The sequence below is a fragment of the Ylistrum balloti genome, unplaced genomic scaffold, assembly GCF_031769215.1.
Source record: "Ylistrum balloti isolate Yb309-2 unplaced genomic scaffold, AGI_CSIRO_Ybal_v1 Utg370714, whole genome shotgun sequence".
In the NCBI taxonomy this organism is placed as follows: domain Eukaryota; kingdom Metazoa; phylum Mollusca; class Bivalvia; order Pectinida; family Pectinidae; genus Ylistrum; species Ylistrum balloti.
In genome coordinates this window covers 851,788-875,047 of record NW_026782426.1, presented here as the reverse complement: position 1 = coordinate 875,047, position 23,260 = coordinate 851,788, and the positions used below count along the sequence as shown (strand labels likewise).

General features: G+C 37.4%; 1 protein-coding gene across 1 annotated transcript; it reads right to left on the bottom strand.

Moving 5' to 3' along the window:
• Nucleotides 1-1,765: 1,765 nt before the first annotated feature.
• LOC132557736 (acanthoscurrin-2-like) lies at nucleotides 1,766-2,305 on the bottom strand. Its single transcript, XM_060222258.1, has one exon. The coding sequence runs from the start codon at nucleotides 2,303-2,305 to the stop codon at nucleotides 1,766-1,768; it is 540 nt and encodes a 179-aa protein (XP_060078241.1).
• Between the last annotated feature and the right edge of the window lie 20,955 nt (nucleotides 2,306-23,260).

Below are 23,260 nucleotides of genomic sequence, written 5' to 3'. Positions count from 1 at the left end.
TAAAAACTTCTTCACTGGACTGATCACAGCAAGTAGAATGAAACTTTTTGGCTGAACGAATTACAGATATATTGAAATTATGAATAATGAACTTTAAGACCAATTTTTTTTAGATATTGCATCTAAAATTTGGGTAAAAATATTGGTGTCCTCCAAAGTGGTGAAATGTTGACAAATATTCATATTTTTTTCTGGTTCAAGAATTACAATTTAGCAATTTAAATTTCACTCATTGTATAGAAAATTATTAAGCATAATAATTTCATGCAAGTGACATTTACCAGTTTGAAACTTAAAAAAAAAATAATACATTTTTATTTTGAAGGAAATTTTGATAAGTGTATAAATTTTAATTTGACCTAAGAAACTGATTGCCCCTTAGCGCTGATATCTGGTATGGACACCAGTACCAAATGACCTAAGCAACCCTGTCACATTTATATTTTGTTTTGTCATATGTATAAAAAAATTTCCAACTGTCTGTCCAACACAACTTAATATTCAGAAGTTCAATCATCCAAGACATATAAATATTTGAGATAATACCTGTCTGGGTCCCTAAAATTTGATTTTCACCTGTCACTCCTTTCTTCAGTTTTCTTCACCTTTGCATGCATGTGTGTAATGGCTGTTTAAAATCTTCTATTATCTGAAATTGCTTTTCATTTTCTGACTTTCAGAATTTTTTCTATCAATAGAAGAAATTGTATAATAAAATTTCAAGGACTTTTGTAAAGTTTACAAATTGAAGAGAGGCTGTATGTTGTCAAAAATCATTAGCAATGCTGACTGCAGTGTGTGTGCTTTTAACACCTGGCAGTCTTACAATATGCCTGATTATTCTGTGTTGATGATATAAATTGGTGTGTTTTGTCGTCGGTTTAACCATGCTATGACGCCTTTTCTCATTGACCAGACCAGGTTGTACATAATTTTATGTTGGTGATCGACCACGCGACTGGGAATTACTGTTATTACAGGTCTTGATTGAATGCTGGGTTAACATGTCCATGGTAACTCGTAATTACCCATAATACCCTTATATTGACCACAAGATGTGGGTCCTCGGGCTCCTGTCCTGTCCCAAGCGACAGATAACTTCGATCATGCTTAGCGTCAGACTCTGTGTCTAAAATCTTTTACAATGACTGTTGACCATTGATGGGTGTCCAGAGGGCCATAGGTAGCTAACACTGACCAATTGACCAGTAAATCTTAATGTCCTAAAGGCGGTCATCTCATTAACACTCATTTCATTGTGGACATTGGTCATTCAACATACCAATCTCTTATTTAATGGTGAAGTTAGTCCAATCTCTCATCTCAATTATATACTAAACAGAATTAATTACCTAATAGTCATGTGACCACATTGTCATGTGACCACATAAGTGGGTGTCATCATGACTAGGCGTATCATGTGATGTTATCATTTCTGCTTCAGGGGAATTCAAAGTAATTCAAATCTAATCCGATATTGAGTAACACCTAGGGAACCGATTAACAGAGATACCTGTACTATGTATTATTAGAGAACTCTCCAGACTTAATTAGGCATTGTAAACTTAGCTGTCTCTTTTACACCTGGGGGCAGCCACATCTTTAACAATGGTTGATAGACTGGAAGTTTTGTAGGTAGAAAATAAAATTAAGAAAACTTGTGTAGTTTGTAATCTTTGGTCAGTTTCAGAAGTTAGGATTTCAAGACCGCCATAGTAATGACATCAGATGTAAGGACTGAAGCTCGCATAACCAAATGTGTGAACTAAAGGGGATGATATCCTCCCATCACACCTCCAAGGAGGTAATATCCTCCCATCACGCCTCCAAGGATGTGATATCCTCCCATAACACCTCCAAGAAGGTAATATCCTCCACCCACACCTCCAAGGAGATGATATCCTCCCATCACACCTCCAAGGAGGTAATATCCTCCCATCACGCCTCCAAGGATGTGATATCCTCCCATCACACCTCCAAGGATGTGATATCCTCCCATCACACCTCCTAGGATGTGATATCCTCCCATCACACCTCCAAGGAGGTGATATCCTCCCATTACGCCTCCAAGGATGTGATATCCTCCCATCACACCTCCTAGGATGTGATATCCTCCCATCACACCTCCAAGGAGGTGATATCCTCCCATCACACCTTCAAGGATGTGATATCCTCCCATCACACCTCCAAGGATGTGATATCCTCCCATCACACCTCCAAGGATGTGATATCCTCCCATCACACCTCCAAGGAGGTGATATCCTCCCATCACACCTCCAAGGATATAAACAGCCTGATATAGCATCTCTTTTTTCTAAATTTAGCTTGAATTTATATGTTTTTTACACTCTGATTGTTGTAAAGGAGACATGTCAATCATCTTGCTTGAGCTAATTCAATCTAACATTTTTTTGTGTATGACAATAAAGTTTCCTTGTTAAATAACATTTGGGCGTCTAATCATTACTGTGTAATCGGTAATTAGTTAATGGAGACGATCATCATCATAATTTGGGTATAATTGTTTACTTGATGGATATTTTAATGTCGTTAATGAATTTTTCATGAATATCTAATTTTGTCAATTAGTACAAAGTTGTAAAGTAATTCTGTGAGATAGCTGATAGCTAAAGGGACTTGTGCTTCATATAGATGGAATGAACAAGCCAACATTGGTATACTTTTGTTTACCAAATATAGACCTTCAATGATAGATTATATTAAATGTATTTATAACAACCTATTTTACCCTTATACAGATATCTGTAGTGTTTAGGTTGTCATAGTAACCACAAAATGGCTGCTGTATCTAGTCACCTATTTTACCCTTATACAGATATCTGTAGTGTTTAGGTTGTCATAGTAACCACAAAATGGCTGCTGTATCTAGTCACCTATTCTACCAGCATTCAGATATCTGTAGTGTTTAGGTTGTCATAGTAACCTCAAAATGGCTGCTGTATCTAGTCACCTATTCTACCATTATACAGATATCTGTAGTGTTTAGGTTGTCATAGACTAAATGTCTGTTGTACCTTACCAAATTTATTGTACTATAACTCAGGTGTAGCATTATCATTTATTCCTCCATAGTGACCACAAAATATTTATCTGTTTTTCTAATTACAGCTTTCAAGTACTTAAGTTGTCATGGCGACAAAAAATAATATCAGAAGAGTCAGGAAAGGTAAGTATTATTAGGAATTACTGATGTGACAGTATCAGTGTGGATGCATGATGTAAGTGGAAAAAATTGTTTAGCTTACTGCACTTAATTTGATTTATATTCAGCCAAGCTGTAAAAATGGTTTTGTAGGAATCTACAGGGAAGTTAGTAGATGATGGATAGGGGTTTATCACTTTGTCGCTATGGATTATAGACTTCTAAATCAGCAATTCCAAATAATCAGAAACAATATCCATCAAAGATGTCTGAATGGTGAAGTGTATAATGTAACTATAGTGATAAATGATGGAATCATGGTTCAGGGATCAGAGGTCAGGGGTCAAAGAGAAAACCCTTCGTAGATCAGTGTAATAATCAGGACTGTACAGATTCCTTACTGGGTCAATTTATCAGAGATTTAGGATTGTAGGCCAGATAAATCTGTTAAATCAGTCATATGTTATAGGTGTTTGTTTTAAAAGAAAAGAAAAAAATGTGGTGTAATTATTTCAATATATTCTACTCATGAAATGAAATAATTTTACACCATAAATGGATTTGAACATTAAAGGCTATTTAACAGTTCAGGACATCAGAATAGGTAATGAAAATTCTGGGTTAGAAAACTAAACACACAATTTGATATGTTTGGCCTGTTATTTGTATTAATGTTGTTACCATAGAAATACACTGTGTCTATAATCTGGATGTTTATGACCTGGATTAACCAAGAGGTCATCCTGTCAAGGTCAGAATATTTATGGTGGATTAACCAGTTTTCTAGTTACGATCCGAGTCAATTAATTGATTTTAGAATGGTTTGATGATTAATGTACCTGTCACTGTTTTCTTGATTTTTATTTGTATTTGTACAAGGATCATTACCTGGCAATATTTTGACAGGACAAAAAGTATCACTAAATATTGTCTAGATGAAAAAAAAGTTAGAAGGGTATGACACCATCATACATAAGACTTAGATGGAGGTGTTAACAAGGAGGCCTAAGTTCAGTTCAAATACAGTCTGATATCGTAGAGCTTCTGGTACTTTTAGATAAATCTTGGAATATAATCTAGATAGATTAAATACTGTAGCTAATATGGAGTACATGAATGGATGCTAATGACCTAGGATTTAAATCTGTCAGAAATTACTGTAAAATTCACGATTGATTGATAAATGTCCATAATTAGGGCTTAAAAACTCATTTATGGCAGAGATTGGATGAAATATTTTGAGAATCAGCAACAAATTTTCGATAAAGTAACACATCCATCTAAAGATTGTGTTAGCAACAAAACTGACATGTGATGCGGCAGGATAGTGGAAATATTACTATGGTTACTCACCATCAGCTGTGATCTAATATTTCGATGTGGCAAATAGATCATGACAGCCTCCAACACAGATTGATTCTGATATAATTATTGTCTTTATTGAATTACCTCAGTTGGTCATTTATATTATGTGTTGTTATGGTAGATATTAAATTACCTCCCTTGGGACAGTTTGTATCAGATTCAACCACTAGGTGGAGGGATAAGTTTATAACCATATCTCAAAGGTATATTGCAGTTCCCTGTAGCTTTCTGCCAATGTTTGTATATATGAATCAATATATTGTGTAAGTTGTCTCCCTTGAGAATAACTCTTCTCTGTGTATTGGTAGGCTCTATATGGCCATTTATAAATTCGAATTACAGTACCAGGCAATTATTGATAATATCAAAATGGAGTCTATTGTTTGACTGTGGTGTATCTCAGTACAATGACACAGGGAGAGTCCATGATTAGTAAACCTCTCATGGTCTGTAATATTTGGTACACATCTACTGTACATGATACAGGTTTGTCTGATAGGAATTTCCCTATAGTCAATAGCTAGCTATGTTACTAGGCTGTATGTATAGAGAGCAGATGACTGCCAACTGAGGACAGGATATTAATCTTTGATATAACAGATTTCGAGTCATTGATCGCACCTTGTACATGTATATAAGCTTCTTGTATAGACAAGCAGATCAAGATGAAGGCTTGGTTGGTGTTGTTCAAACTGCTGATTTGGTTGTGGTTGTCTTTGAGCGCCAATGTGAAGGAAGGACTTATGTAGGTGTAGAAAGTACAGGATGATTAGTCTTGGCTGTTATACCTTACTGGTAAATCTGTTATAGGGCCAGTCTATCCCATAATTATGTAAGGTCAAAGCCATGGAGTAGGTAATGAAAGTTTGTTACTATCTGATCTATCAACAGCCAGAGTCATCTTAAGGTATGGTTCTTATTGTACTAACTGGTAGCTTTCCCAGTAAACAAGATACAAGATGGAGGCCTGTCGATTGATTAACCTTATTTTGGGGATTAAAAGGACATGGTAGCTTTGATTTTACCTCAATACCAGGTATCTGTCCTTAAAAGCACATGGTAGCTTTGATTTTACCTTAATATCAAGTATATGTCCTTAAAAGGACATGGTGGCTTTGATTTTACCTTAATACCATGTATCTGTCCTTAAAAGGACATGGTAGCTTTGATTTTACCTTAATACCAGGTATCTGTCTGTAAAGACATGGTAGCTTTGATTTTACCTTAATACCAGGTATCTGTCTGTAAAAGACATGGTGGCTTTGATTTTACCTTAATACCAGGTATCTGTCTGTAAAAGGACATGGTGGCTTTGATTTTACCTTAATACCAGGTATCTGTCTGTTAAAGGAAATGGTTGCTTAAATTTTACCTTAATACCAGGTATCTGTCCATTAAAGGACATGGTAGCTTTGATTTTACTTTAATACCAGGTATCTGTCCATTAAAGGACATGGTAGCTTTGATTTTACCTTAATACCAGGTATCTGTCCATTAAAGGACATGGTAGCTTTGATTTTACCTTAATACCAGGTATCTGTTTGTAAAAGGACATGGTGATTGATTTTACCTTAATACCAGGTATCTGTCCATTGAAGGACATGGTGGCTTTGACTTTACCTTAATACCAGGTATCTGTCTGTCAAAGACATGGTTGCTTTAATTTTACCTTAATACTAGGTATCTTTCCTTGAAAGGACATGGTAACTATGTTTTTACCTTAATACTAGGTACCTGTCTGTTAAAGACATGGTTGCTTTAATTTTACCTTAATACCAGGTATCTGTCCTTAAAAGGACATGGTGGCTTTAATTTTACCTTAATACCAGGTATCTGTCCTTAAAAGGACATGGTGGCTTTAATTTTAACTTAATACCAGGTATCTGTCCTTAAATGGACATGGTTGCTTTAATTTTACCTTAATACCAGGTATCTGTCCTTAAAAGGACATGGTAGCTATGTTTTTACCTTAATACCAGGTATCTGTCTGTAAAAGGACATGGTTGAATTAAATGACAGTACTTGCAGATATTTGTAACTTGATATGAATCCTGAATTCATTTTCATCATTACCAACCTTAGCTGTTGAATCACTTTTAGCTTTATCAAACCCAGTACACAAACTTCTTCCCTTGTCTGTCTAGTCTGATGCTAACCCTACATGGTTATCTTTGACGCCGAGAAATCTCACCTCACTTTACTATGCTGTCATCGTATGATTGAGTTATCCCCGTTTATGAATTATCTCCCTTGAATAATTTCTTCAGTTGAGATTTTTATTACCATTTTATCCAGTATTTCATACAGACCATGTAGACAAAGTGAGTATGTTTTAGTAAGTATCCTCCCTCATGGGATTAAAAGCCATTAAAGAATTTCTGACCAGTTCCCGATGACTTCCGTCAGTGAACCCAGCCATTTGAATCCCATCCTATTTACAGTGCTGACAGACTCCTGTTGCACTTATGTAGCTCAAACGTGTAGAAATACTAAATATCTTGCATGTTCAATCTTGTCTTCTTATGAGTGATCTCCCCTTGGGCAAGCTCTTCACACTGATTTAGACAAAACATTTTAATATTAGTCTATAAATAATGACATATGAGATGAGAATCTCATTCTGTCTAGCCGGTGATTCTCTTCTCTTTTCCTTTCTGTAAGAAATAAGATTTCCTATATCAGTGATTTGTCTCTGTGATTTTAATCTTGTTCTTACCCTGGTCATGAGTTATCTCCCTTGGGTATGTCTCTTCAATCTCAGGTGTCCTGCCGCAGTACAACAGTGGTCTATTATCGGTGACTTGTACCGAGGATGTTTCATTCCATTTCCTCCATTTGTCATTGATTAATTTCTGTTTTCCCCATTAAAGTTTTTTGTGCAGACCATAACTTACTGGCAGCATGTGGACATCAGTGTATCGACATCGCTATGGTAACCAAGTCAACAGGTCAGTTACTAGAAGTAGGAAGATATACATGTGCTAGGGATGCTGTGTTTGGAATCAATCATTGAAACTTCTCAACCCTAGATATATGCTGTTTCCTAGGATCCTTGCGTGTCTCCCAGGATTGCCCTGCTTAGACACTATCTGGTCCTGTGGACACCTCATAATGCTAAATTTGTCACCCATAGTTGATGCAGATAAAACTAACTATATCTTGGGCACCTAATAGACTAGTTGGCATTATGATGAAGATCAGTCTAGAGTCAGAACATTTGTCTCAGTTTAAACCCTCTAGATCTTATTGTCACCTACAGGTTGGCCAGGATCATATCTTCTAGTTTGTTTACAAACAGACTTCATCATAAAAGTTTTTCACGCTAAGTTGTGTTCGCTCAAAACTCTGGATTTTAAACCCCTAGATTTGTGTGCCATTTTATGAGATCCAAACTTGTCACTCAAGATATTCAAAGATGACCTACAACAATTATCTACATCACCTTGGCCTTGGAGGTTCCAATTGGTTCACTCCTATTGATTGGTGAAAAGAATGAAATGGGGAAGCCAAGCCACAGGAACAAATTTTGATTTATTTGGTTGTGTTTTTTTGTTGATAGGACGTGAGCGGGACACGGGCGTCCCACAGACAGATTTCCATTTAGATATACTATCTCTGCTTCGTTCTGCTTCGTCCACCACTCCATACATCCTTCATGCCATCCACAAAATGAAAATGCTAGTTTCCATCAATCTGTGCCTATATAACATAGCACAAAGTTTGTAATCTGTCGTAATTGATAGAGCCAAATAGTCCAAAGAAGCTAAAATAAAAAAAATTGCCCTATTTATAGCGTTTTTTTTTTTCTAAACTGCAGAGTCAATTGGTTATTAAAAACGATATTGAATCTAGATTTCTTTAATTTTTTAAAATTGTGTCATAAAATATCAACAAAAAAAACTTCTGACCTGTATGTAGAGCGTTTTTTTTTTTTCCTAAACTGCAGAGTCATTGGGTTATTAAAAATGATATTGAATCTATATCTGGATTTCTTCAATTTCTTTAAATTGTGTCATAAAATATCAACAAAAAAACTTCTGACCTGTATATAGACAAGAAAGATAAACTACACAACATTATCTTCAATACTTTCTAACTTTTTTTCTCTTACAAGCACATATAATGTAATTTACAAGAATAGAAAAATACACTTCACAAGGTCAAAAACAAAATGTGACATTTCGGTTGTTTATAGATTAGCTTTTTATATGAAAAGGCCAACAAATTCTCTGGAGCTTTTTGACATGATAAAGTCACATCAAGTGACACAGGAAAAGTTTGAGAGGTCTACAAGGAGTGTCAGTATTTATTTGTAAAAATAGAGGATAACAATGGGGGAGATAGGTGGGATAATATGTCAGATGGTGACAACAGAACTTAGAGGATAGGGAGATGTGAATACTGGGTTTAGATGGTTTTGTTGGAGACAAAGGAGTTGAGAGGGTGTAGATTGGGTATATGTGAATACTGAGGTTAGATTTGATTGTTGGAGACAAAGGAGATGAGAGGGTGTAGATTGGGGATATTTGGATACTGGGGTTAGATTTTATTGTTGGAGTCAATGGAGGTGAGTGGGTGTAGATTGGGGATACTGGGATTAGATTTTATTGTTGGAGTCAACGGAGGTTAGAGGGTGTAGATTGGGGAGCTGTGAATACTGAGGTTAGATTTGATTGCTGGAGACAAAGGAGATGAGAGGGTGTAGATTGGGGATATTTGGATGTTGGGGTTAGATTTTATTGTTGGAGACAATAGAGATTAGAGGGTGTAGATTGGGCTGGGGTTAGATGTTTCTGTTGATGACACCAGAATTTAGCGAATTGTGATGCGAACAGTCCGCTGTTTTCTCTTGTTGGCCCAGATGAAAGAATGTCAGTGGTCCTTATGATGGAGAAAACTTGGGTAACAAGAGATTATCCATAAGTTTCTATGCACAGATGATTTCATATCTATAACCTCAGTGTTAATATCTCCTCATCTTCCCCATTTCCATCCCCAAAATTCTTCCTCCAGGTATAGGTATATGCCCCTACAAACTTGTGGATTATTGTTTCTGGGTATCCAAGTTCTTTCCAACAATGACCAACCAACCCCCACCCCCTCCATACCCTCAGGGCCAACGAAAGCAAACAGTATACCATTAGTTAGTACTGTGAAATAAAGAATATTGTGAGAGATCTGAACATAAGTTATATGTGTTAGTAATGGTATTGGGGACAAATGGTTGGTGTGAGAGTGTGGGAGGAAGGATGGAGTTTGTGTGTGTTAGGGAGGGTGGACGTTGGGGGCGGATTGGTAGGTAGGTATTTTTGTATCGTATACGACAGAGTTGTCAAGCGCTATCGTTGTGTTATCCATAGAGAATATGTTGTAACCTTGATTTTCTGGGAAATAAAACCCGAACAGCACTACATTCCACACCAGTGAAGTAAAACGAAAACCACAAATTGGATTTTTTTTTGTCTTTGTAATGGTGACCTTGGAAATATATATTTCTCTTGGAAGATTGTGAAAAGCTAAGCATAGTAATTACTTTTAAAAAAAAAATTCTGGTGGCTAAAAATAGACATCAGTGACACAGAAACAAATTGGATAATTTGATTCTGTGTTTCAAAAAACAAAAAGAGAAAAAAAAAAAACGGTTACAAATTTTTATGTGAATGACGCATGAAGAATGAGAGAGTCTTCTTGTGTTAAGATGTTAGTATTTTCATATGTGTATAAACGTATAAATGTCTTGGTCAATAAAATGTTTGTCTCAGGGGGAAAACAAATTATATGATCAGAACTCTCGAATTGTAGTGTTCATTTCTGAGGAATGAAAGGTTTAAAATAAAACATTTAATGAAAAATGTGAGGGAAAATGTGGCAAGGATAGGGGTGTTGAAAGGAATGGTGATTTAAATCACAAATATGGTATTGAAAAAAAAGTTTAGGAACTGTACACACACATGAGCAATTGTATTGGTTGAACTGCCCCTAATGGCTGCCTCCACAAATGGGATTGTTTTCAAGAATACCAAATTGTTTAAAAAAAAAATTGTGGCCTTTAATTTGTAAATTGGAAAAAAGGGTAAACCAGATGAACTGATTGTGTGCTCCTGAAAATTGAAAAACACAAAAAAAAAAAAACCCCGCAAAAACACGCACAAAAAGAAAAAAATCTAAAAGATTAGAAACAAACTTCTTTTACAAGATAGGTAAACCATTTTGTAAGGAACATTTAAATTGGAAAGTGATTTTTAAGGCTTTAGCCTTGAAAGTTAAAAAGATTATCTTTGTGAAAATCACACATTTACTATTTGGAATAGGATTTTATCTAGAAAACGTTTCCAGTAAAATTAAAATACGGTTTACCTATATACGGACATGTAGTTTATGGTTTTAAACATCAGTCTGATAATCTTCTCAGTGCGAAAGTCACACCATCTAGATGTTACATTAGACATCTTTGTGTGGAGAGAGTGTTTTTATATTTCAATTTTGTAGTTGATAAAACAATGTAAAAGCTTTGTAAGGAAGCCCAGGAGTGATAGAAAATTGACAGAGCATCAGGTATTGATAATTTGTAATATATCAAAAAACGATAAACCAATACTATTTCATCATCCTTTAATAAGCCCACCCAGTTACTTTAAATAAGGAGAAACATGTTGGTCCACTGGGCTTATTACAATGTTAAATATGGTAAACTGGCTCTGTCTTTACAGAAAACTTTGGATTCTCTCCCTAGGGGGCTACCATAGCACAGTTGGTAGAGTGTTGGACTAAATGGTGTATTTATAAAAATCTATGATTCTCACCCTAGGGGGCTACCATAGTACAGTTGGTAGAGTGTTGGACTAAATGGTATATTGATAAAACATCTTTGGATTCTCACCCTAGGGGGCTACCATAGTACAGTTGGTAGAGTGTTGGACTAAATGGTGTATTTATAAAAATCTATGATTCTCACCCTAGGGGGCTACCATAGTACAGTTGGTAGAGTGTTGGACTAAATGGTATATTGATAAAACATCTTTGGATTCTCACCCTAGGGGGCTACCATAGTACAGTTGGTAGAGTGTTGGACTAAATGGTGTATTTATAAAAATCTATGATTCTCACCCTAGGGGGCTACCATAGTACAGTTGGTAGAGTGTTGGACTAAATGGTATATTGATAAAACATCTTTGGATTCTCACCCTAGGGGGCTACCATAGTACAGTTGGTAGAGTGTTGGACTAAATGGTGTATTTATAAAAATCTATGATTCTCACCCTAGGGGGCTACCATAGTACAGTTGGTGGAGTGTTGGCCTACATGCTTTATTTATAAAAAATCTTTGGATTCTCACCTTAGGGGGCTTCCATAGCACCGTTGGTAGAGTGTTGGCCTACATGGTATATTTATAAAAAAATCTTTGGATTCTCACCCTAGGGGGCTTCCATAGCACCGTTGGTAGAGTGTTGGCCTACATGGTGTATTTATAAAAAATCTTTGGATTCTCACCCTAGGGGGCTACCATAGTACAGTTGGTAGAGTGAGTAACAAATACTACTCAGACAATGAATGAATGAATTACGAGGAGGAACTGAAATCACTCCGCTTAAAACCGTCTGGACTCGTCGGCAGCCATAAAGGAAAGAGGAAGGGAGATCACTCTATGTTTCTGCTGGATGGCTCATGGATCGTAGGAAGGTCTTTATTTTTGAGTACTTTGAATTTTGGGATACAAAGATGGGTGTAGGTAATTATTACTGAAATGAAAATCTACTACAAGGAGACCCTGCTTCAAGTACCCTGGCTGTTCACAGGTTCTCATCTTAATTAAGATGGATTTGGGAACTCCTCATCAAGGAAGGCACGAATATGTTTGTCTTTTGTGAAAGTAATGTGATATACAAAGGTCACATATAAAGGTAAATTCTCAGTAGTATTTATGTCTCTATAACTGTAATTGTGTGTGTACAAGCTTTGACAACAGTAATTTGTGTGTACAAGCTTTGACAACAGTAATTTGTGTGTACGAGCTTTGACAACAGTAATTTGTGTGTACAAGCTTTGACAACAGTAATTTGTGTGTACGAGCTTTGACAACAGTAATTTGTGTGTACAAGCTTTGACAACAGTAATTTGTGTGTACAAGCTTTGACAACAGTAATTTGTGTGTACGAGCTTTGACAACAGTAATTTGTGTGTACGAGCTTTGACAACAGTAATTTGTGTGTACAAGCTTTGACAACAGTAATTTGTGTGTACGAGCTTTGACAACAGTAATTTGTGTGTACGAGCTTTGACAACAGTAATTTGTGTGTACGAGCTTTGACAACAGTAATTTGTGTGTACGAGCTTTGACAACAGTAATTTGTGTGTATGAGCTTTGACAACGGTAATTTGTGTGTACGAGCTTCAGGTGCTAATTAATTGGTAAAGTTAACTTGCTTTGATGTTTTACAGGTAATTAATCATTGATTTTAAGTATCATTTTCTTGACGGAGACACCTTTGTTTATTTATTGACTGTACTGAATGACTGTGTGTAGTTGTGAGGTTATTTATACAAACATCAAACTACTCTAGAAAATTTTACTTTAGTGAGGTTCTTTTTTTACATCGTGGGGTGTAATTCTAAAGATATTGTTTGCGTTTGGTTCATTGATAGTTCTAATTCAATTATCTGTGATTTTGTTGATATCTGCCTTCAATTTAATGATTCCTCCTTTGAGTCTTTCAGTAAATTGTTTTTTTTGCACTGGGTTTGTTACCCCATGAACAGCCAAGGCATTTTGATGCAGGGTCTCCGTGTAAAAGCTGGTGACTGCCTCACTGAACAACATACAGGAGGCCCATCACATGGCATCCAGAGCAATATGGGACACAAGTGATATGATCACAGAGAGCTGATCACCATTGTGTTTTGATCCTCACTGGGCTTTTGGATTGGTTGTTAACCTTGCATTCGTCCTTGACCCTCATGTTGTGTGCTTCACTAGTGGTGACCTTGGTGCTGACCGATGCTTGACCATCATGTCGCTTGCTTCTCTATCTGTGACCTTGGTGCTGACCAGTGCTTGACCATCATGTTGCTTGTTTCTCTATCTGTGACCTTGGTGCTGACCAGTGCTGGACCATCATAATGCTTGCTTCTCTATCTGTGACCTTGGTGCTGACCAGTGCTGGACCATCATAATGCTTGTTTCTCTAGCTGTGACCTTGGTGCTGACCAGTGCTGGACCATGATGTCGCTTGCTTCTCTATCTGTGACCTTGGTGCTGACCAGTGCTTGACCATCATGTTGCTTGTTTCTCTATCTGTGACCTTGGTGCTGACCAGTGCTGGACCATCATAATGCTTGCTTCTCTAGCTGTGACCTTGGTGCTGACCAGTGCTTTACCATGATGTCGCTTGCTTCTCTAGCTGTGACCTTGGTGCTGACCAGTGCTGAACCATCATGTCACTAGCTTCTCTATCTGTGACATTGGTGCTGACCAGTGCTGGACCATCATAATGCTTGCTTCTCTAGCTGTGACCTTGGTGCTGACCAGTGCTTTACCATGATGTCGCTTGCTTCTCTAGCTGTAACCTTGGTGCTGACCAGTGCTGAACCATCATGTCACTAGCTTCTCTATCTGTGACATTGGTGCTGACCAGTGCTGGACCATCATAATACTTGCTTCTCTATCTGTGACCTTGGTGCTGACCAGTGCTGGACCATCATAATGCTTGCTTCTCTATCTGTGACCTTGGTGCTGACCAGTGCTGGACCATCATAATACTTGCTTCTCTAGTTGTGACCTTGGTGTTGACCAGTGCTGGACCATCATAATGCTTGCTTCTCTAGCTGTGACCTTGGTGTTGACCATTGCTGGACCATCATGTCGCTAGCTTCTCTATCTGTGACATTGGTGCTGACCAGTGCTGGACCATCATAATGCTTGCTTCTCTAGCTGTGACCTTGGTGCTGACCAGTGCTTTACCATGATGTCGCTTGCTTCTCTAGCTGTGACCTTGGTGCTGACCAGTGCTGAACCATCATGTCACTAGCTTCTCTATCTGTGACATTGGTGCTGACCAGTGCTGGACCATCATAATACTTGCTTCTCTATCTGTGACCTTGGTGCTGACCAGTGCTGGACCATCATAATGCTTGCTCCTCTATCTGTGACCTTGGTGCTGACCAGTGCTGGACCATCATAATACTTGCTTCTCTAGTTGTGACCTTGGTGTTGACCAGTGCTGGACCATCATAATGCTTGCTTCTCTAGCTGTGACCTTGGTGTTGACCATTGCTGGACCATCATGTCGCTAGCTTCTCTATCTGTGACCTTGGTGCTTACCAGTGCTGGACCATCATAATGTTTGCTTCTCTATCTGTGACCTTGGTGCTGACCAGTGCTTGACCATCATGTCATTTGCTCCTCTATCTGTAACCTTGGTGCTGACCAGTGCTGGACCATCATGTCCCTTGCTTCTCTATCTGTGACCTTGGTGCTGACCAGTGCTTGACCATTATGTTGGGAAGGGAGGGATGAGTTGTCAGTGGGGTGTCTACCTAGGGAGGGAAGGGAGGGAGGGGTTGTCAGTGGGGTGTCTACCTAGGGAGGGAAGGGAGGGTTGTCAGTACCTCAAAATTTAAGAGTGAGGGGCGTGGCATTTTATTTTCATTACACATGTACATGGTAACATGCAGTTGACTATCTACAACTCAACTCTGTATCTGCAATAAGCTCTTCAGATCTAAATATATATATATATATTACATTTCCGTATTATATGAGCTGTTATTGGATTCCAAACATTGGATATGTCATTCTTCCTCACATGTTTGTAATCAATGTTGATGGCAGAAGGTTAGGTGTAAGGTGTACTCTCAACTCTAGATGATGTAACCTGAAAATGCACATAAAAAACTTCTCAACATTGTAATCAAGTTAAAATACCTCTGTAGTTACCAGGTTGTACAAAAGGTAGATACACCAGGGATGAGCGCCTTTCAATACAAATTTAGAATTAGATACAGTACAACTAGATAATGAATTAAACTGCATCATACAGCTGTTTCATCATTGAAGCTGGAAAATGTCAGTGATGCTGAGGGCTTAAATTGTTGAAACACAGCAGATGTGTGAGAATAAAAAAAAAAATGATAGAAAAATCTAGAATTCAAATTCAAAGTGCATTAACCCCAAGATTAAATAAATTTCATGATTTTAAATTTTGAATAATATCAAAAAGAATTTTAAGGATTTTTAATTATATCTGAAGGTAACAATAAATCCTGTTAATCAGTAATGTATTTTAGGCCAAATAATATAACAGGAATGTTGGATTCATATTTGTTATATTTTGTGAAAGCTTTCCTGGCGAGTTCAGTCTGATGTTGTACTTTTCCCTTTTAAACTATTGAATTGTATGATTATCCAACAGTTGTATATAGGATTATTAATCCTTTCTAATTGGAAACGATTTTCCTTCCTGTACAAATAGACATTCTGATAATCAATTTTAAATATATATTCATAACTGTAGACTTTCTAATGCAAGAAACAGCTGGAATGAAAGGTTTTATACTGTTGATTTTCACAAGCTTTGATAAACAGTTGAACGTCACAAACATAAAGCAGTGTTGTCATTTGTGATTAAATCATCTATAGGTTACTTGTAATGTATCTACTGGCCATTTCAATCCTTTTAAAAGTTGGTTAAAAGGACATCAATAAAAGTCCATAAAAGAAACATGGAACCCAGGGACCCACCCAACAGTCCCACCCACCCGACCCACCCAACTGGGTCCCCAGGCCCAGCGACCCCCCACACCCCCCGCCCTCCACCCAGGGACCCACCCAGCCACCCGTACCCACCACAACCCACCCACCCATCCCTTCCCACCCAGGGATCCACCTGCCCATCTCCCCAGTCCCTCCCACCCAGGGCCCCACCCAAGGGTCTCGCTCACCAGGGACCCACACATCAGGGACCCTGCCTCCCCCCCAAAAAAACCAACAAAAAATATCTATCTAAGGGACATAACTCCTGAGTTGACAGATCATGATAAGAAGATCACTTTTCTCTGTAAATACACACATATATATATATATATTGACTTGTATAGGTCTAATATACAATCTGTGCTGTGTTTAGTCAGCTGATCTGACTTATGTCACTCTCTGATTTCTCAAATCCCAATTTTCGTAAACACTCCAGAAAGCTTTCATGTGTTGTGTGATTCCTGGCACGTTTCATCCTAACCACCTTCTACTGGTATTTTAGAACTGTGTCGGAGAATGTTATCAGATTGTTTTATATTAATTATGATATTCCGCTAACCAGACATAACTCTGTGGCGGACCTGATATTGATATTTGTGAATAAAATGGAGTATCTTTTGCCTAAGGATGTTAACAAAATGGAAGGAATGATATGCAATTGATTTTTCTTCTGCCGATTTTTTTGGGACTTTCTGGAAATTGATACCAGAAGTTTTTAGATCTTAACATTTCACTTATTTTCTTTTGTTAAAACAGCTGTTTTTATGAATGTTTCTCTTGTGTTATTAAGTTGACTAAGTATGTTAAACACTCCAGGGTCTCCTTTATATACTGAAAACAACTGTTGCTTCTCATGCTCCTTGTACAGTGTATTATTGCCAAGTCTTTATGCTCGGCTAACACTCCTTATTGACAATTTATGTATTTACAGAAAATATACACAACTGTATTTTTGTGTAAGTCTGGCATATAGATCTGTAAACACATCTTCCATCGTCACATTCCTACAGACAACCTGTCTATAAAGGACAGTTGCTACAGTCACATTCCTACAGACAACCTGTTCATAAAGAATAGTTCTTACAGTCACATTCCTACTGACAACCTGTCTATAAAGGACATTTTCTAGTCACATTCCTACAGACAACATGTTTATAAAGAATAGCTCCTACAGTCACATTCCTACAGACCTGTCTATAAAGGACAGTTCCTACATTACATTCATACAGACAACCTGTTTATAAAGGACAGCTCCTACAGTCACATTCCTACAGACAAAATGTGTATAAAAGACAGTTCCTACAGTCGCATTCCCACAGACAACCTGTCTATAAAGGACAGTTTCCAGTCACATTCCTACAGACAACCTGTCTATAAAGGACAGCTCCTGCAGTCACATTCCTACAGACAACCAGTTTATAAAGGACAGTTCCTACAGTCACATTCCTACAGACAACCTGTCTATAAGGGACAGCTCCTACAGTCACATTCTTACAGACAACCTGTCTATAAAGGACAGCTCCTACAGTCACATTCCTACAGACAACCTGTCTATAAGGGACAGCTCCTACAGTCACATTCCCACAGACAACCTGTCTATAAAGGACAGTTCCTACAGTCACATTTCTACAGACAACCTGTCTATAAAGGACAGCTCCTACAGTCACATTCCTACAGACAACCTGTCTATAAAGGACAACTCCTACAGTCACATTCCTACAGACAACCTGTCTATAAAGGACAGCTTCCAGTCACATCCCTACAGACAACCTGTCTTTAAATGACAGCTTCCAGTCACATTCCTACAGACAACCTGTATAAAAGACAGCTCCTACAGTCACATTCCCACAGACAACCTGTCTATAAAGGACAACTCCTAAAGTCACATTCCTACAGACAACTGGTCTATAAAGGACAGCTTCCAGTCACATTCCTACAGACAACTGGTCAATAAAGAACAACTCCTACAGTCACATTCATACAGACAACCTGTCTATAAAGTACAGCTCCCATTTTCTTCTGGAAAATTTGTCTATAAATGGCAGTTCAGATAGGTTGTTTAAAACAGTTGACCTGTGTAAGAAGGACAATGATTATGTTTGTATTACAGTTTATGGTGAAATTGTAATTTCCTGAAAATTTCTTCTTTCCAGATTGCCATCTGTCACATAAGTCAATATAATATTGTATGCACATTTTTTAAAACATTGTTCAATGAAATTGATTTCTTTAGGAAATGTGGCTTCAGATGAAATTTATTTCCTAAATGAGATAGACAAATTATGAATAATTCAAATCTTTTAACCTGTCTTACCGGACAACTACTTGGTAAATTTCACTGATGATACAAGTTTTCTCCAAATGTTACAGAAAGAAGCACATACAGAGCATACATTCTCCATGTCAATAAAATGGAGCCTCATTGTGAAGAACTTGATTGATAGATTGTGCAAACAGTTTTACAACTACTAAGTTTTATTTATGACGAAAAGAATTCAAATACAAAGTTAGATGTCTGTTTTACTGATATTGACTCGGAGGTTTTCCGCTAATATTTCCGTGGTGGTACTCTATTGTAATGGATTTCTCGTACAAATGTTGCACACTTCTCAGTGTTACGTTGTTTGCTCTGGTGTAAGTTTGTCAATATTCTTTTGTACGTATCATACAGAGCGATGTAGAGCCAAGCTGGGATCAGACAGACGACATGGCACTGTTGTGACTTTACCATCACTGAGGGTGTCATTCGTAGTGTTTAATTCTGTACGTTTGTAATTACTCACCATCGAATCATCACGGAAATCAACATTAACACAATAGGTCACAGAGGTCATCGCTGACAGGTAGGATAAACAAGATTTGTTTTGTTTGTTTGTTTGGTTTACAAACAATTATAGAACTTTTTTCAGGTGAATAGGTAAGCTGTAGTTTGGTTTTATATTATGTATTGTCCTTTTCACAGTTATAATTAGGGTCATGTATTTAGATTAGACAACAGGTTAAATTTATGATCTGTTTGTAAAGTAATGATTACAGACAGATGCACAAAGCAGAAATTGTTATTTAAAATATCTGCAAGATTTTCTTACCTCGTGCAGAAAGAAAAAAAAATCCAGAATTTGGAACCAGGTAAGAATTTCACAGGAATATAATTGTCTAAGAAGGCTTGAAATAAATAAAATAAAATTTTCAGTTAAGTTCATTTAATTGTTTGGTGGGTTTATTGCCCTGTGAAATGTCAGGGTTATTTTGAGGTAGGGTCTCCTTGTAGTAGCTTTTGGTTACCTCACTGAACCACATACAGGAGGCCTGTTGCAATTTGCCACCCAGGGCACTTGGCATAAAGTGTCTTGTCAAAGGTCATGATAATGTTTTAGTTTAAGGTCAGAGAGGTAGCTTTGTTTGTAGTATATTGGCTTGTTCCACTGTGGAAAGTGGACCTGTGTGATCTGGACATTGTATTGTATAAACAAAACTTTCAGTTTAGTCCTACTCTATACATTACTATGTAGACCTGTGTAATCTGGACACCTGTATAAACCAGACCTTCAGTTTGGTCCTACTGTATACATTACTCTGTAGACCTGTGTAATCTGGACACCTGTATAAACCAGACCTTCGAATTGGCCCTACTGTAGACATTACTATGTAGACCTGTTTAATCTGGACACCTGTTTAAACCAGACCTTCAGTTTGGTCCTACTGTATACATTACTTTATAGACCTGTGTAATCTGGACACCTGTGTAAAAACAAACCTTCATTTTGGTCCTACTGTATACATTACTATGTAGACCTGTGTAAACTGGACACCTGTGTAAAACAAACCTTCAGTTTGGTCCTACTGTATACATTACTATGTAGACTTGTGTAATCTGGACACCTGTATAAACCTAACCTTCGGATTGGTCCTTCTGTATACATTCCTATGTAGACCTGTGTAATCTGGACACCTGTATAAACCAGACCTTCGGATTGGCCCTACTGTAGACATTACTATGTAGACCTGTGTAATATGGACACCTGTATAAATCAGACCTTTGGATTGGCCCTACTGTAGACATTACTATGATCACCTGTGTAATCTGGACACCTGTTTAAACCAGACCTTCAGTTTGGTCCTACTGTATACATTACTATGTAGACCTGTGTAATATGGACACCTGTATAAACCAGACCTTCAGATTGGCCCTACTGTATACATTACTATGTAGACCTGTGTAATCTGGACACCTGTATAAACCAGACCTTCAGTTTGGTCCTACTGTATACATTACTTTGTAGACCTGTGTAATCTGGACACCTGTATAAACCAGACCTTCAGTTTGGTCCTACTGTATACATTACTATGTAGACCTGTGTAATTTGGACACCAGTATAACGTTCACCTTCAGTATATATTCCTATGTATACATTGCATCTCCCTGTACCAGTGTGTGTAATTCTGGACACCAGTGTGTTATATGGTATACAATTACCCTGATACCAGTGTGTTATATGGTATACAATTACCCTGATACCAGTGTGTTATATGGTATACAATTACCCTGATACCAGTGTGTTATATGGTATACAATTACCCTGATACCAGTGTGTTATATGGTATACAATTACCCTGATACCAGTGTGTTATATGTTAACAATTCACCCTGATACCAGTGTGTTATATGGTATACAATTACCCTGATACCAGTGTGTTATATGGTATACAATTACCATGATACCAGTGTGTTATATGTTAACAATTCACCCTGATACCAGTGTGTTATATGGTATACAATTCACCCTGATACCAGTGTGTTATATGGTATACAATTACCCTGATACCAGTGTGTTATATGGTATACAATTACCCTGATACCAGTGTGTTATATGGTATACAATTACCCTGATACCAGTGGTGTTATATGGTATACAATTACCCTGATACCAGTGTGTTATATGGTATACAATTCAGCCTGATACCAGTGTGTTATATGGTATACAATTACCCTGATACCAGTGTGTTATATGGTATACAATTACCCTGATACCAGTGGTGTTATATGGTATACAATTCAGCCTGATACCAGTGTGTTATATGGTATACAATTACCCTGATACCAGTGGTGTTATATGGTATACAATTCAGCCTGATACCAGTGTGTTATATGGTATACAATTACCCTGATACCAGTGTGTTATATGGTATACAATTCAGCCTGATACCAGTGTGTTATATGGTATACAATTACCCTGATACCAGTGTGTTATATGGTATACAATTACCCTGATACCAGTGTGTTATATGGTATACAATTACCCTGATACCAGTGTGTTATATGGTATACAATTACCCTGATACCAGTGTGTTATATGGTATACAATTCACCCTGATACCAGTGTGTTATATGGTATACAATTCACCCTGATACCAGTGTGTTATATGGTGCACAATTCAGCCTGATACCAGTGTGTTATATGGTATACAATTACCCTGATACCAGTGTGTTATATGGTATACAATTACCCTGATACCAGTGTGTTATATGGTATACAATTACCCTGATACCAGTGTGTTATATGGTATACAATTACCCTGATACCAGTGTGTTATATGGTATACAATTACCCTGATACCAGTGTGTTATATGGTATACAATTACCCTGATACCAGTGTGTTATATGGTATACAATTACCCTGATACCAGTGTGTTATATGGTATACAATTACCCTGATACCAGTGTGTTATATGGTATACAATTACCCTGATACCAGTGTGTTATATGGTATACAATTTACCCTGATACCAGTGTGTTATATGGTATACAATTACCCTGCTACCAGTGTGTTATATGGTATACACTTCACCCTGATACCAGTGTGTTATATGGTATACACTTCACCCTGATACCAGTGTGTTATATGGTATACAATTACCCTGATGCCAGTGTGTTGTATGGTACACAATACACCCTGATACCAGTGTGTTATATGGTATACAATTTCCCTGATACCAGTGTGTTATATGGTATACAATTACCCTGATACCAGTGTGTTATATGGTATACAATCACCCTGATACCAGTGTGTTATATGGTATACAATTCAGCCTGATACCAGTGTGTTATATGGTATACAATAAACCAGTGTGTTATATGGTATACAATTCAGCCTGATACCAGTGTGTTATATGGTATACAATCACCCTGATACCAGTGTGTTATATGGTATACAATTCACCCTGATACCAGTGTGTTATATGGTATACAATTCAGCCTGATACCAGTGTGTTATATGTTAACAATTCACCCTGATACCAGTGTGTTATATGGTATACAATTACCCTGATACCAGTGTGTTATATGTTAACAATTCACCCTGATACCAGTGTGTTATATGGTATACAATCACCCTGATACCAGTGTGTTATATGGTATACAATTCACCCTGATACCAGTGTGTTATATGGTATACAATTCAGCCTGATACCAGTGTGTTATATGTTAACAATTCACCCTGATACCAGTGTGTTATATGGTATACAATTACCCTGATACCAGTGTGTTATATGGTATACAATTACCCTGATACCAGTGTGTTATATGGTATACAATCACCCTGATACCAGTGTGTTATATGGTATACAATTACCCTGATACCAGTGTGTTATATGGTATACAATTCACCCTGATACCAGTGTGTTATATGGTATACAATTACCCTGATACCAGTGTGTTGTATGGTATACAATTCAGCCTGATACCAGTGTGTTATATGGTATACAATTACCCTGATACCAGTGTGTTATATGGTATACAATTACCCTGATACCAGTGTGTTATATGGTATACAATTACCCTGATACCAGTGTGTTATATGGTATACAATTACCCTGATACCAGTGTGTTATATGGTATACAATCACCCTGATACCAGTGTGTTATATGGTATACAATTACCCTGATACCAGTGTGTTATATGGTATACAATTCACCCATATA

What these genes read in the sequence shown, in the direction of transcription:
- LOC132557736 (XM_060222258.1), bottom strand. Translation starts at nt 2,305, where the DNA reads ATGCTATATCAGGCTGTTTATATCCTTGGAGGTGTGATGGGAGGATAT.